The sequence below is a fragment of the Hyperoodon ampullatus genome (genome assembly GCF_949752795.1).
Source record: "Hyperoodon ampullatus genome assembly, chromosome: 13".
NCBI lineage: Eukaryota > Metazoa > Chordata > Mammalia > Artiodactyla > Ziphiidae > Hyperoodon > Hyperoodon ampullatus.
In genome coordinates, this window is record NC_136926.1 from 62678100 (window position 1) to 62695384 (window position 17285).

The following is a 17285-nucleotide window of genomic DNA, read 5'->3' on the forward strand; positions in this document are numbered from 1 at the left end:
ACAAATGCCTGAGAGCTTAGGTCTTTCTGTACCCTTAGTTCAGGACCTGACTCTCTCAGGATCAAGAAAGCCATGTCTGTGTTTGACAACAGGGTGTAGCCTCAGAGTAGCTTCTAAGAGGTGGGGCAACCAAGGCCTTGAGCAGTGAAGGAACTGTATTTGTGGCCATTTATGAACCTGTCACTTTAAGCAGCTATTCTTTAAATAGAAAAAGTAGTGTTCAAACAGGAGTGGAGACTCAGCAGTGCAGGGCAAGAGTGGAGAGGAAAGATGGTGGTGACTATTTTCTCAGCATTTCAGCTGGCATCCATCACGCAGCAAAACTAAGCCTGAAAATAAACTAGGCTCCGGCCCCTCAGAAGGTGGCCAGACTATCAACTGTTTTCACTCAAGCAAGATCTTCAGGTACAGGTGGAGTCTCAGTCCACCTACCCTAAGCAGCTTATTTAAGTACTTCTTCCAGCCCTGTGCCATGCCATAGCCTCCCTTGAGGTGATCTGGAACCACAGATTTCCCCATCTTATCACGTACCCAGTACCATCTCACCACTTTTTAGGGACTGGTACCCCTACTGAGCCTGCCCCATAATCCTGCCCTGCTAACCCACTCATTGCAGCATGAGGAAAATAGATGAGCCTGTTTCCAATCAGTGTGTTTGCCCCTTAACAAGAGTGTAGGCCCCCCGAGGGCAGGGATCAATCTTCTCCTGACTTTACAAGTCCACACACATCTCTGGCTTCTGCCAATGTTGTAACACCTAAGGGTTCATACAGAAAGACAATTAAATACTGAGTAAAACTCTAACATTAAAAAAAAATCAAAAAAAAAATAATTGAATGTTTATCAAGCTTTCAGCATGCAGGGGAATTTTTAAACCTTGACGTGCAATAGCTAAAATTACAAAAGATTAGCTCCACAAACTTGACTGTATAAAGTGTTTTCAAAATACATATACATATTTAAGTACAATGATCATTTTACAGACGAGGATACTAAGCTTAGGAAGGTTGAGTAATTTGAACAAGGGTACGTCTCTCAGCTTGAAAGGGGCAGAGCCAGGTTTCCAACCCAGGAATGTCCACGGCAAAAGCTTGAGTGCATGAGGGACGCCCTTCACTACTGCATGCTAGTTACTGGAGGCTAGAACGTGTGAATTACACACACAACTGCGTATACACATACACATATATACAAGAATATACATACAAATATTTGTAGCAAATGACAAAGAATATCTTTATCATTAAAAAAAACATGTAGATTTATGAGTAAAGCATGTGGAAGGAAATAAAACCATTTGTAGAAGGGGAAATACACCAAGAAGATAGACAATGTTCACTCTCCCTGGTGATTAAAAACACAAATGAAAGTTTAATAAGGCATCTGTTTTTGCTTATTAAACAGGCAGGGAAAAAACCACACTGGCCATGGCTGATGTAGTGAAACTGATTATCTTCACATATTACCGGGGACACTGAGACTATGTCTGCCCTTTAGGAAGTCAGGTTGGTTCTATATATCAAAAGTTTTTAAATGTCCTACTGTTAATAAACCCTATTTTCAGTCATCCAACAACTATTACTGTGAACCCATTATGTACTAGGCATTAACCCAGGTACTGCTCGAGGAGCCAGACAGGCGTGTGGGCTCTGAAACTGTGGGTGGCTGTGCCAGCCCTGGAATGAATGGCTGGGGATTTCGTGTGCAAGATAAACATTGTCTTTGTAGAGGCCACTGTTGTTTTGGGTTTTTCTGTTACTCGTGGTTGAACCTAATCTTATTTATACAGAAGGTAAGTGAGCTTTTACCAGCCGGTGTCTGATTTCTTAATGGAGTACGAGGCAAGATCATCAAAACAGAGGAAGAATGTGGAAGGGAAGTGGAGGTCTGAATAGAGCGGAAAACAAAAGCAAACAAACAAAGAAGAAAATAATAGGTGTTGGTGAGGATGTAGAAACAGGAATCCTCGGCACTGTTGGTGAGAATGTGAAACCATACAGCTGCTGTGGGAAACATGTGGCAGTTCCTCAAAAAATTAAAAATAGCATTATCGTATGATCCAGCAATTATACTTCTGGGTATATACCAAAAGAATTGAAAGCAGGGTCTTGAAGAAATGTTTGTATACCCATGTTCACTGCAGTATTATTCACAATAACTAAAACATGGAAGCAATTCAAATGTCTATTGATGGATGAACGGATAAGCAAAATGTGGTATATACATACAATGGAATAATATTCAACTTAAAAAGTAAGGAAATTCTGGGCTTCCCTGGTGGCGCAGTGGTTGAGAGTCCACCTGCCGATGCAGGGGACACGGGTTTGTGCCCTGGTCTGGGAGGATCCCATGTGCCGCAGAGCAGCTAGGCCCGTGAGCCATGGCCGCTAAGCCTGCGCGTCTGGAGCCTGTGCTCCGCAACGGGAGAGGCCACAACGGTGAGAGGCCCTCGTACCGCAAAAAAAAAAAAAAAAGTAAGGAAATTCTGACATATGCTGCAACACAGGTGAACCTTGAGGACATTACACTAAGTGAAATAAGCCAGTCATAAAAAGACAAAAACTCTATGATTCCACTCACATGAGGTACTCAGAGTAGTCAAAATCATAGAGACAGAAATGTAATGGTGGTTACCAGGAGCTGTGGGAAGGGAAAATGGGGAGTTACTGTTTAATGGGTATAGACTTTCAGTTTTACAAGATGAGAAGAGTTTAGGGGATGGATGGTGGTAATGGTTGCACAAGAATGTGAATGTATTTAATACCACTGAACTATACACTCAAAAAAGGCTACGGTGGTAAATTTTATGTTATGTGTATTTTATCACAACTTTTAAAAAATGTGGTAGCAGACTAAAAATGGCAACAAAAATTAAATATGTGGAATTCAGTTGCTTGGCCCCTGAATATTATGTATTGTACAGGGGGTGGAGGGTGGGGGGGGTGACTCTTTAAACATCAAGTAGGTGAGACTTCAGTGTTCATTTATTCACTTATTAAACATTTATTGAGCACATACTCTGTTCTCGGAACTGTGTCAAGCTCTAGGGACACAGAGGTAAATAAGAGAGAAGTTGACCATAGTCCGCCAAGGAAGACAAACAAGGAAAGATGGTTAAACATAGAGTGATAAGTATGTTGTTAGAAATGTGCAACAGACTTGCAGAGAAAGTCTCCTCCCCAAGACCTGGAGGCTGGAGTAGAGGTCAGTGCAAAGGCTTGGGAAGGGAGCCAAGCAACACCTCCCACCAACCTCCCTGACCCCCAATCCCCCTGGGGTGCAGCAAGTAGTTTTTCTTGTGTGGCTGCACCTCACAGAGTGAATGCCGAGGGTGTGAAGCAAGGGTCAGACATCCTCTGTCACTACAACTTCTCTTATTTTTTATTCTGTGTGTGTGTATCTCCCTCTCCTAAAATATAGTTGTAAAAACAGTGATGTCACTGAGGTATGTGGCACTTACTACCATTCTTGGGGATTTATAAAAGCACTTGAAACTGGAAACTACCCCTACAAACAAACAGTAATATGTTTAAAGAATGAACAGTGATCTATGAAAAAATATTTAAGAACATTGCAGCCTTTAAAAAAAAAGAAAAAAACAGTAAGGAAATATAGCATTTAAATACCTAAGAATACTCTTTGCTTTACTTTCACAAATATTTAGCTGTGATCATTTCTGTTAAAAAACAAAGTCTTCACTTGGTTTCTAATCCCCTAATGCAGTCCAGTGTGACCTGGTCAGTGCTAATGCAATAGCCATATCTGACCGGTAAGCTGGGAGGCTATGTAACAGTTCCCAAAGATAGATTCTCATGAATGTTATGGGTTCATGCACTGGAGTTTAAGCTGCTCTGTGCTGCCCTGAGCCTCCTTACACATACAAATAGTGTAAAGCATTTAAGGCAAGAGCATTAGGGTCGACTAGGGAAAAGCTTTCCCCTTCTCATGAAGAACAAACCCCTATCACATGTGTTAAAATCCACTGCTTAACCTTTGTCTAACCTTCAGCCCAAAGTCATAAAGTAATACAGCTAATCCCAGAAAGCAAGTTTAAACAAACAAGGCAACAGTCCACTGTGTCTTTAAAAAGGCTACTCTGCCTACTTTCCTCACATGCATGCTGTTTGAGAAGCAAGAAGCCCCTGATTCTGAGGAAGGTTCCAAAGCCCTTGCTGGAGGCTGTGAGACTCACAGCAGCTATTTGAACAGTGGTGTCCAAAGTATCTGGTTTCCTGCTGCCTGCATTTTCTGGAGTGAGATCATATAGCTCTGCAGTCTTCATGGATTTTCACAACATATAAGAGTTTTAAAATTCCTGGCAACCATCTTAATTATTCTCATTTATCTAGATGGAAAATTCTAATAGTTCTATATTTTTAAAAATTACAATGGCTGTCATTCTATGAAGCTAACCAACAGTTCCTCCTCTTACTTAAACCTCCTTTTTTGTCAAAGCTGGAGATGTCTAGCATAGGCGAGGAAAGAAAAATGTCAGCCATGTCTTACTCAAATGACCTTTTCATTAACACTGAAACTTAGATGATATTTATGCTGTAACAAAATATGTACCAAAATGGACATTCTAATTACATTTAGGAGATAGTAAATGAGAATTACAAAAATTAATTTCAAAATTACCTATTAGCTGTATAAATAGAGGTACTTTTGGATATTGTATATATTTGGAAGTAACTAATATTTTGCTTTCCCTGGCTGATGACACCTACAGTCGCTTTTACCAGAAAAATCCACAAATTAACATGCATCCATATACACTTATACCAAGTTTGAATAAACCAAGTCTTTCTGACTTTAGAATTAACTTTAACTATGTGTATTTATCTGTCCATATGTTCCCATAATGGGTATCTGACACACCAAACTCAGAATTCTACATTCACTGTGTAAGTCCAATCTGAATAAACTGTTTGTGGGGGAAAAAAAAAAACCTGATACAGTGGAGCATTAAAAAAAAGTCTCTGATAAAGATGAATAATGTCCCCTCAAAAACAGGAATTAGGAAGTCCAGGAAGAGAACTTCTGCTGTCAGTGTCCTTGTCCCCACAGTGAGCCACAGCCACCCCCCACCTCTGCAGGACACCCTCCAACACTAGCAGACAGCAGAAGCAAGAAGAACTACAATCCTGCAGCCTGTGGAACTAAAACCACATTCACAGAAAGATAGACAAGATGAAAAGGCAGAGGGCTATGTACCAGATGAAGGAACGAGATAAAACCCCAGAAAAACAACTAAATGAAGTGGAGATAGGCAACCTTCCAGAAAAAGAATTCAGAATAATGATAGTGAAGATAATCCAGGACCTCGGAAAAAGAATGGAGGCAAAGATCAAGAAAATGCAAGAAATGTTTAACAAAGACCTAGAAGAATGAAAGAACAAACAAACAGAGATGAACAATACAATAACTGAAATGAAAACTACACTAGAAGGAATTGATAGCAGAATAACTGAGGCAGAAGAACGGATAAGTGACCTGGAAGACAGAATGGTGGAATTCACTGCCATGGAACAGAATAAAGAAAAAAGAATGAAAAGAAATGACAGCCTAAGAGACCTCTGGGACAAAATTAAACACAACAACATTCGCATTATACAGGTCCCAGAAGGAGAAGAGAGAGAGAAAGGACCTGAGAAAATATTTGAAGAGATTATAGTCAAAAACTTCCCTAACATGGGAAAGGAAATAGCCACCCAAGTCCAGGAAGCACAGCGAGTCCCATACAGGATAAACCCAAGGAGAAACACGCTGAGACACATATTAATCAAATTGGAAAAAATGAAAGACAAAGAAAAATTATTGAAAGCAGCAACAGAAAAATGACAAATAACATACAAGGGAACTCCCATGAGGTTAACAGCTGATTTCTCAGCAGAAACTCTACAAGCCAGAAGGGAGTGGCATGATATACTTAAAGTGATGAAAGGGAAGAACTTACAACCAAGATTACTCTACCCAACAAGGATCTCATTCAGATTCGATAAAGAAATCAAAAGCTTTACAGACAAGCAAAAGCTAAGAGAATTCAGCGCCACCAAACCAGCTCTACAACAAATGCTAAAGGAATTTCTCTAAGTGGGAAACATAAGAGAAGAAAAGGACCTACAAAAACAAACCCAAAACAATTAAGAAAATGGTCATAGGAACATACATATCGATAATTACCTTAAACGTGAATAGATTAAATGCTCCAACCAAAAGACATAGGCTTGCTGAATGGATACAGAAACAAGACCCATATACATGCTGTCTACAAGAGACCCACTTCACACCTAGGGACACATACAAACTGAAAGTGAGGGGATGGAAAAAGATATTCCATGTAAATGGAAATCAAAAGAAAGCTGGAGTAGCAATACTCATATCAGATAAAATAAACTTTAAAATAAAGAACGAGACAAGGAAGGACAGTAGATGATGATCAATGGATCAATCCAAGAAGAAGATGTAACAATTATAAATATATATGCACCCAAAACATAGGAGCACCTCAATACATAAGGCCACTGCTAACAACTATACAAGAGGAAATCGACAGTAACACAATAATAGTGGGGGATTTTAACACCTCACTTACACCAATGGACAGATCAACCAAAATGAAAATATATAAGGAAACAGAAGCTTTAAATGACACAATACACCAGATAGATCTAATTGATATTTATAAGACATTCCATCCAAAAACAGCAGATTACACTTTCTTCCCAAGTGCACACGGAACATTCTCCAGGATAGATCACATCTTCGGTTACAAATCAAGCCTCAGTAAATTTAAGAAAATTGAAATCATATCAAGCATCTTTCCTGACCACAACGCTATGAGATTAGAAATGAATTACAAGGAAAACAATGTAAAAAACACAAACACATGGAGGCTAAACAATACATTACTAAATAATCAAGAGATCACTGAAGAAATCAAAGAGGAAATCAAAAAATACCTAGAGACATATGACAATGAAAACACGACGATCCAAAACCTATGGGATGCAGCAAAAGCAGCTCTAAGAGGGAAGTTTATAGCTATACAAGCCTACCTCAAGAAACAAGAAAAATCTCAAATAAACAATCTAACCTTACACTTAAAGGGAATAGAGAAAGAAGAACAAACAAAACCCAAAGTTAGTAGAAGGAAAGAAATCATAAAGATCAGAGCAGAAATAAATGAAATAGAAACAAAGAAAACAATAGCAAAGATCAATAAAACTAAAAGCTGGTTCTTTGAGAAGATAAACAAAATTGATAAACCATTAGCCAGACTCATCAAGAAAAAGACGGAGAGGACTCAAATCAATACAATTAGAAATGAAAAGGGAGAAGTTACAACAGACACTGCAGAAATACAAAGAAACCTAAGAGACTACTACAAGCAACTCTATACCAATAAATTGGACAACCTAGAAGAAATGGACAAATTCTTAAGAAAGGTAAAACCTTCCAAGACTGAACCAGGAAGAAACAGAAAATATGAACAGACCAATCACAGATAATGAAATTGAAACTGTGATTAAAAACCTTCCAACAAACAAAAGTCCATGACCTCATGGCTTCACAGGTGAATTCTATCAAACATTTAGAGAAGAGCTAACACCCATCCTTCTCAAACTCTTCCAAAAAATTGCAGAGGAAGGAACGCTCCCAAACTCATTCTATCAGGCCACCATCACCCTGATACCAAAACCAGACAAAGATACTACAAAAAAAGAAAATTACAGACCAATATCACTGATGAATATAGATGCAAAAATCCTCAACAAAATACTAGCACACAGAATCCAACAACACATTAAAAGGATCATACACCATGATCAAGTGGGATTTATCCCAGGGATGCAAGGATTCTTCAATATACACAAATCAATTAATGTGATACACCATATTAACAAACTGAAGAATGAAAACCATACGATCATCTCAATAGATGCAGAAAAAGCTTTTGACAAAATTCAACACCCATTTATGATAAAATCTCTCCAGAAAGTGGGCACACAGGGAACCTACCTCAACATAATAAAGGCCATATATGACAAACCCACAGCAAATATCATTCTTAATGGTGAAAAACTGAAAGCATTTCCTCTAAGATCAGGAACAAGACAAGGATGTCCACTCTCACCACTATTATTCAACATAGTTTTGGAAATCCTAGCCATAGCAATCAGAGAAGAAATAGAAATAAAAGGAATACAAATTGGAAAAGAAGAAGTAAAACTGTCACTGTTTGCAGATGACATGATACTATACGTACAGAATCCTAAAAATGCCACCAGAAAACTACTAGAGCTAATCAATGAATTTGGTAAAGTAGCAGGATACAAAACGCACAGAAATCTCTTTCATTCCTATACATTAATGATAAAAAATCTGAAAGAGAAATTAAGGAAACACTCCCATTTACCATTGCAACAAAAAGAATTAAATACCTAGGAATAAACCTACCTAAGGAGATAAAAGACCTGTATGCAGAAAGCTATAAGACACTGATGAAAGAAATTAAAGATGATACCAACAGATGGAGAGATATACCATGTTCTTGGATTGGAAGAATCAATATTGTGAAAATGACTATACTACCCAAAGCAATCTACAGATTCAATGCAATCCCTATCAAATTACCAATGGCATTTTTTACGGAACTAGAACAAAAAATCTTAAAATTTGTATGGAGGCACAGAAGACCCCAAATAGCCAAAGCAGTCTTGAGGGAAAAAAACGGAGCTGGAGGAATCAGACTCCCTGACTTCAGACTATACTACAAAGCTATAGTAATCAAGACAATATGGTACTGGCACAAAAACAGAAACACAGATCAATGGAACAAGACAGAAAGCCCAGAGATATACCCACGCACTTATGGTCAACTAATCTATGACAAAGGAGGCAAGGATATACAATGGAGAAAAGACAGTCTCTTCAATAAGTGGTGCTGGGAAAACTGGACAGCTACATGGAAAAGAATGAAATTAGAACACTCCCTAACACCATACACAAAAATAAACTCAAGATGGATTCGAGACCTAAATGTAAGACTGGACACTATAAAACTCTTAGAGGAAAACATAGGAAGAACATTCTTTGACATAAATCACAGCAAGATCTTTTTTGATCCACCTCCTACAGTAATGGAAATAAAAACAAAAATAAACAAATGGGACCTAATGAAATTTCAAAGCTTTTGCACAGCAAAGGAAACCATAAACAAGATGAAAAGACAACCCTCAGAATGGGAGAAAATAGTTGCAAACGAATCAACGGACAACGGATTAATCTCCAAAATATATAAAGAGTTCATGCAGCTCAATATTAAAGAAACAAACAACCCAATGCAAAAATGGGCTGAAGACCTAAATAGACATTTCTCCAAAGAAGACATACAGATGGCCAAGAAGCACATGAAAAGCTGCTCAACATCACTAATTACTAGAGAAATGCAAATCAAAACTACAATGAGGTATCACCTCACACCAGTTAGAATGGGCATCATCAGAAAATCTACAAACAACCAATGCTGGAGAGGGTGTGGAGAAAAGGGAACACTCTTGCACTGTTGGTGGGAATGTAAAGTGATACAGCCACTATGGAGAACAGTATGGAGGTTCCTAAAAAAACTAAAAATAGAATTACCATATGATCCAGCAATCCCACTACTGGGCATATACCCATAAAGAGGAAACCATAATTCAAAAAGACACATACACCCCAATGTTCATTGCAGCACTATTTACAATAGCCACGTCATGGAATCAACTTAAATGCCCATTGACAGATGAATGGATAAAGAAGTTGTGGTACATATACAGAATGGAATATTACTCAGCCATAAAAAAGAATGAAATTGGGTCATTTGTTGAGACGTGGATGGATCTAGAGACTGTCATACAGAGTGAAGTATGTCAGAAAGAGAAAAACAAATATCGTATACTAATGCACGTTTGTGGAACCTAGAAAAATGTTACAGATGAACCAGTTTGCAGGGCACAAGTTGAGACACAGATGTAGAGAACAAACATATGGACACCAAGGGGTGAAAGCCGCGGGGGTGTGGGGATGGTGGGTGGTGTGATGAATTGGGTGATTGGGATTGACATGGATACACTGATGTGTATAAAACTGATGACTAATAAGAACCTGCTCTATAAAAAAATAAATAAAATTAAATTTAAAAAAAAGAAAAAAGAAAGTCCAGGAAGGATAAGAATGGAAGTCTAATCATAATATACTACTTAGCTTTAAACTAAACAATTTTTATATGCTGTGGGAATTCCCTGGTTGTCCAGTGGTTAGGACTCCATGCTTTCACTGCTGAGGGCCAGGGTTCAATCCCTGGTGGGGGGAACTAAGATCCCACAAGCTGTGCGGCCAAAAAACAAACAAACAAAATAAAGCAATTTTTACATGCTGTGACAACATAAATAATGTTTATATTGTTTTTTATTATAAGCCTTTTGGAAACATCTGGATATTTAAAGAATGTGCTTGCATCATCTAGATTTTTTTAAGGCTTGTTAACAAACTTTTGTTTCCTTTCTACTTGTTCAGATTTTGTTTTATATATTTCAATAAGAATTTCTTATTTTCCTTAGAAGGTAGGTCCCATGCCTCTTATTAAATTTTAAAGAAGTTAAAATGAGAAAAAAGGATTTTGATAATTATTTTAAAGATAGACCCCAGTGGCTGCTCTAGGAAGAATGAACGCAATCGTCAATGACTTTACCTTGCATTTTGCCACCAGGCAGGACAATAGCCCTCCTGGTGTGTTTCTAGGGACTGGTTTCCAAGGGAGAGGATTAAAAAAGGAAAGCAACAGCCTATACATTGTATAAAATAGCACATGGGGTGAGCATGAAGGGTCTGTGTGATAACCTGTTTTCTTCTTTGTTTATTTAAGAAAAAAAAGCACCCTCCCATACTGTATAGAGAAAAGTCAAGGAGCAAAGCCAGATGCAGCACCAGCTCAAGCTCTGGTAATACCCAGAATGACCAGATTCCAAAGTGGCCAGAGGTTTGAAGCAGAGGGACAGTCCTGGGTGGCCAGGGGCAATGAGCAAGCTCCTTCCCCTGGTCACTCACCAGGCAGAGCAGAGAGGCTGCACCCACTGCAGGTGTTGGGGTGGGAAGAGTGCAGGACAGACAGTAGGAAGCTGGTCTGGGCCAAGAGCCGTGAGAATCAGGACGACTAGGTCAAAATAAGGGTCTAGAGGACATAGAGGGTCAGGCTGGGCCTCACACCCTTGTGAGGAATGTGGGACTCTCCTGTGGCAGGACATCTTGCTCTTCTGGAGCAGGTTCTACAGTCACCTGTTCATGGCCACATGGATCACAGGCCAAAGGCTGGGACTTTCCCTCTGCGGCCTCCTTCCTTGGAGCCCTGGAAACCACTTCCATGGTCCCCGTCTTACTCCAACAAGGTACCACCAACATTAACCAGAATAAATAACAGCACCGCTTAACCACATGACTGCTGGGAGGGAAAGAGCACACAGGCGTTGTGTCCGAGTCAGGCAAACTTGGTTGGGGACTATCCCAGTTTTAAAGAACATTTGAGTATTCCCTTTTCAAACAAATCCACCGAAAGGTTCCTTTAACTAAACTCTCCATGGGGCATTTGAATAAGATTATTTGTAAAGTATGTGCTGACTTATACCTTTTCAGGAACATCTACCTAATTTAACCATGGGTCTCTCAACTTTCGTGGAACATTCCTCTCCTGGGCCTGTGATGGCTCCTGTGAGGGTTGAATCCCTACATCTCTGCCTCTCTTTCTCTGACCCCTCTCTCTTCCTACCAAAATACAGGTAGTCACCAAGAGTGCTTCTCTGGGGACCTCTTGTCTCTTGATTCTTTCTTCTCGAGTAACTGTCACCCATTTCCTTTGTCACCTCTGTGCTGATAATAGTTGGCAATCACAAGTGCTCACTACACGCCAGGCATGTACTAAACTCTGATTTAATACTCACAACAGTCCTAGAGCGTAGACATTGGTATTGTCCTCATTTTTCTACATGGAAAAACTGAGTGTGGGAGTTGAAGTAATCTGCCCAAGCCCACCCAGCTACAAGGGGCAGACCTGGGATTCAAACCTGGCCAGGCCACCTCATAGCCTCTGCTGATGACCCTTCTGCACGTTATGCTGTTCCGTGCACTCTCTTGCTTGGACACCCTTTCCAAGGTGCTGGGGCCATCTCCACCAGCCCCTCAAACCCAGAATGTTGACATCAGAGCACACTCACTGACGTGTTTGTACTGGTTGTTAAAATATTAAAATACCCCCAAACCTTGCTGTCTGGCACCCTGTTCCTTCCCCAAGACCTCCCCACATCCAGCAACCCTGGCATGGTCCTGGGGGGTGGAGACCGGGTGGTGGGGTTCAGGATGCTCCTGGCCTGCCTATTGTCAATACCGCTTCTGCTTTTTCTTCCTTCCCTCCCCACAAACCAGTTCCTCATCTGACTTATTTCTGGCGTCCACACCTCATTTTCCTGTTCACCTTACACAGAGCTTCCTTCAAGCTCTCCTTCCCTCTCTCCTACTGTCCAGCTTCAATTGGTGACCCTGTCCTGTGGCTCTGACTTCTTGTACCCTCTGCCATTCCTCCCATCTGTCTCCTCCTGTCTCTTCCCTATGATTTCCATCCTGGAACAGACCCTTTCTACCCCTGGCCCAGTTTTCTTCACTCCTGCTAGACTCTCCCATCCCCTGACCCCTTTGCCCTCTACATCCCAGAGGACAGGCATTCAAGACCAAAGCCCGCCCTCCCTGCCGGCTTCCTAATGAGGAATCTACCTTCAACCCAAGAGTACGGTCTTAACCCCTGCAAATGCCACCTCTATACAGAGAAGGTATTTTCTTAAATATTTAGTAAATTCACTCAACTGATACCCACCTTGTTTCCAAAGTTTTCTACCTTATGTAATCACAACCTTCTTGTCCTTGAAGCATGAAAGTTATTGCCATCCCCTCAGTGATAGCAACAGCCTTGCTCCCCGCCCCCACCCCTGAGAGTGTGAGAGCATCGCACGCAGCCCCTGAGGTCTCCAACGGCTTCCCTTCTGCTCCTTTTCTCCCAAATCCAGGCTGACTGTCCCATCTGCCTGATTCCTGAGCATCCACATGCAAAGCACCATCGCAGTTCTGGGGGCTCAGTGGATGGTGGGAGCCAGTGCAAACCTCCCAGGAGCTCATGGTTGGAGCTGAAGGAGAAAGATATCCACATGAAGAGTCAAATGATGTCCCAGCATCTACCTCTGGCAGTGCCAAAGGGACACTCTAGCTGAGCACCAGCCTCGTTGAAGGCATTCCCTGAGCGTTTGGTCTATGCAGAGTCCTGCTCCGCTATTTAATAGCTCTACAAACTTGGGGAATGTTGCTTAACCCGTCTGCCTCTCAGTTTCCTCATCTGTAAAATGGGATACTCAGTAAGGGTAGTTGTGAGATTTAATGAACGGTATGTGTAAAGTGCTTGCCACAGACTCTATACACAGTAATATTAGCTATTACTGTTTTTATTATTTGACATAAAGTATAGGAAATTAGAGGTGGAAGATATCTTTGCAAACTATCTCTCAGGATCTCCTATCTTCTGAAAGTAAAAGCTCAGAGGGAAAAAAAAGAAAGTAAAACCCCAGCAATTTCTCTGCCTTGGACCTTCACCCTACCTCTAACTCCCAACACAGATCTCACGTCTCCTCCCTCCCCTAACCACTCCTGCAAGTCTGTACTGGGAGCGGCTGGGGGGCTGCCTTCCTATGGCCTGGGAGACCTCTGAGGATGGAGGCCGCAGCTCTGACCCCACTACATGCCCCGTCAGCCTTACAGATCCACTGTACTCATTCAACCACTATTTGCTGAGAACCTACTGGCATCAGCCTGTGCAAGGGGCAGTGGCATTGAAAGCCAGCACAATAACTGTCCACAAGGTGCTCACATGCTTGTAGGCACCCAAATTCAAAACCATAAACTGACAAATGCTATGAAGGAACAGAACATGTGCTATCGGGTGCAGTCAGGAAAGGCTTCCCTGAAGAGAAGACACTGGGCAGAGATCTGAAAACTGAGTGTTACACTTTGAGGGGAAGAAAGGCAGGTCTCTGTACCCTGCTTTTTCCCACAATGCCTGTCATGGGACCCAGAAGTCCTTTATTCTACCCAAAGAACTCCCAGGCCTCCTCAAGGGGACAGCTGCGAGGTTGTTCACCTTCTCTGTGAAGCTGCGGGGGGGTGGGGGGGGTGCGGGCGGTGAGCTGCACCCTACAGGTGGGCAGTGCCCCAGGAGAACCTCAAAAACTCCAGGAAAAGGGACTTCACAAAGCAGGGTCTAAACTGTGTCCCGGGGGTTACAGGGCCAGGTTTCTCTACCCAGCAGCTCTCGATAGGGGACAGGAACCTGCTAAGCAGCTATGAGGCTGAATGGGGGACAATCAGGGTCTCAAGTAAGGAGCTGGGGCGGCTTGGCAGCAGTAGGTCAGTCTGGAGACGTGCTGACTTTCTGCTCCTGCCTTAAAGGGATGAGGGCGGTTCCTCCGAATGAGGGGGTACAGACCCTTGAGGGGCACCTGCGGAGTCAGATGACGGGGGGAAGAGGACTGGACAGAGGGAGAGGGGCAGGCAGAACTGCTGCCTCCTGGTTGGGCCGGTCCTCGGGCTCAGATGTCCCCACCAGCTCGCAGGGTCTCACACACGCACCGACCTCCCCCTGGGCGGGGCAAAGGCAGGGAGAGGCTCAGGAAGCGGAGCTGCGGAACCCGGCAAAGCTTCTGCTAGAGAACGCCTCTAGGGTCGTCTGCCGGGCCGAGCCGGGATCTAATGGGGCTCGGACAGGCTGTACGTTTCCGTGGACCTGGAAAAGCCGATCAGCCTGGCTAAGTTCACCCCACGTTCTGCGCCCCACGTCCCCCCAAATCCGCTCACAGCGCAGCCTCAGGGGCCACCGCCGACTTTCCCCGGACGGGTGACTCCTCCCTTTGGGTCTCGGTTTCCCCATGAGATGAGGGGGGAATGTCCCGACTCTAAGACTACACCCGTCAGCAGTGTCCGGGGGCGCGGGCGGAGGAGGGAGAGCCTGGGAACCGGATCCCGGGGACCCGCGGGCGCGCGGCGGGCTGGGGGAAGTGCAGAGAGGGGCCGGCGGCGGTGCCTCCCCTCGCGTTCTGCCCCGGAGCACTGGGCAGGCGCCCACGGCTCCCCTCGGAGCCCCCGTTCCCGAGCCCGGCGATGGGTCGCTTACCCCGCCGACTTACCCAAAAGTTCCCCTTGAACAGTGAGCCCGTCATGGCCGGCGCGCGAGGAGAGAAAGCCAGAGCAGGCGCGCTACGACGCGGACTGTCAGGGCCAGCGGCGCGTCCCGCCCCCGAGTCCCACCCCCGCGCCTGCCCCGCGCAGCCCCGCCCCGCGCCGCTAGCACCAGGCACGCCGCACTCGTCCCGCGCGTAACTGAGGGGCTGGCTGCCCGCGGGTTAGAGCCCTGCGGCGTCAGGCTTCAGTTAGTCAGCCCTACATTCCCCCTCCTTCGGGAGGCCTTTAAGGATTGGAAGGAACCGGTCCTGTCGCCTCCCCGAATTCGGCTCCGTTCCTGCCCACAAGCCCCCTCCTCCCTCGACCCAATTCCTCACGGAGAAATCCAGGCTCTGCGCGGTGGTGGAAGGAGCCCCGGATCGGAGGTGGTCGCGGGGACAGCGCGTCGGCTCTGTGAAGCCTGAGCATTGACAATGCTAGCGGCCGCGTCAGGTGTGGGCGCTTCATCTAGTCAAGTGCAGGACCCCAGAGAAGCCCGCCACAGACAGACAAGCACGTTTTAGTCTCAAAGTGATGGAGAGATCACTGATACTGTTTCCCCTTGACTCTAGGTCCCTCAGTGGGGTCCTTACAAGGCATCCGGGAACTCAGCTCCTCGCGACCCTTCCTCATCTTAGGACCCAGACCCAATACCCTTTTCCACCAATCCCATTCCAGAAGTAGGAGCCCGAACTTCCCTCCTCTCCCTCCACTTTCGTAACATAACACACTCATAAACATAACCCAGGGCAAGTCAGACCCATCCGGGCTTTGTAGTAATACGGCACTCTGGGACAAAGTACTGCCCTGTGCTACATGCCCTGAACCAAAACTGAAGCCCAGAGAGGCTGATTGACTTGACCAAGATCACAGCGTATTTAAGGTATGAAGAGCTCGGTTACAACTCTTCCCTTCCAAACAGAATCAGAGCCCAGGATAGAGGTCATTCCTGGGACAGATCTATTCAAGGAGGGGAGTATGAAGGTCGAGTGCCAGCCCAGAACCTCATGCCTGGAGAGGCAAGCTTTGCCTCTGAGCAGGTTCTAGCTTGGTGCAGAGTGAAAGGACAGTTGCTGGGGTGATATGAAGGACAGTTGGAAGATTCTGCCTGGTAATACCTAGCCCCCTCCCCTGTGATGAAATCCCACCAGTAGAGTCATCGCAACGATAGAGAGGTGGCCTCCAACCCTGGGTCACTCCGAGGACATGCATTCATTCATCTTGTTGTTCATGTCTTTGGAAAGCAGTTAGGTTAGAAGGAAGAAAGGGAAGCCTGACAGCATCATAAAGGGCAGCAGAGGCCACAGAGGGCACCAGGGGCACAGGCTAAACAGCAGGAAGGGTAAGAAATAGTGACAACTAGGGAAATGAAAGATGCTGCAGTGCCACAGACAGCATCAAAGCTTTCTCCTGGGAGTTTTGAATATTTTGCAACAAATATTTTAAATACAATTCTAATTTTCATTTTGAACATTTTTTTTTAACATCTCACGGTACATTGTACTTGATTTTCATGGCTCAAACCCAGTCCCCTGGATTTTAACTCTCTTCCACCACCCGGTGGCAAGATTGCAAATTGCAAATGGTTGTCCGCGCTGCCAGAAAATATTCCTCATTCATTCCTCATTTACTAACCTCATCACCTGGACAGGTGTTGGGAGTAAAAAGACAAGTAATATCTGTACTATATCCAAGGGTCTATAACAATTTGGGGACATTTTACTAACGAAATTAAATAACACTACTACAGCAACAATGGAATGATGAAGTTTAATGATCAATACATTTAAGATAAACCACTATTAATGTTTTGGCATCTCTTCCGATAATATACATTTGCATGATTGAGCTCTTACTGTACATAAAATTTTGAGTTTTGCTTTTGTAACTTAACAAAATTCCATTCGTATTTTCTAAAGTCCTTTAACACACTTTTCCTAACAGAAAGTTTGATAGGGCTTCCCTGGTGGCGCAGTGGTTGAGAGTCCGCCTGC

At 43.5% G+C, this 17285-nt stretch overlaps 1 protein-coding gene across 1 annotated transcript in view; it reads right to left on the bottom strand.

The window, feature by feature from the left end:
* The window catches only part of PSTPIP2 (proline-serine-threonine phosphatase interacting protein 2), a gene marked incomplete at its 3' end in the record, with an annotated part of 80182 nt that extends 64889 nt beyond the window's left edge, over positions 1-15293 (bottom strand). The window contains exon 1 of the mRNA XM_079717630.1: positions 15258-15293. Within this exon, the coding sequence (XP_079573756.1) occupies positions 15258-15290 (33 nt within the window). The 5' untranslated portion in view covers positions 15291-15293. The remainder of the gene's footprint in view (positions 1-15257) is intronic.
* Between the last annotated feature and the right edge of the window lie 1992 nt (positions 15294-17285).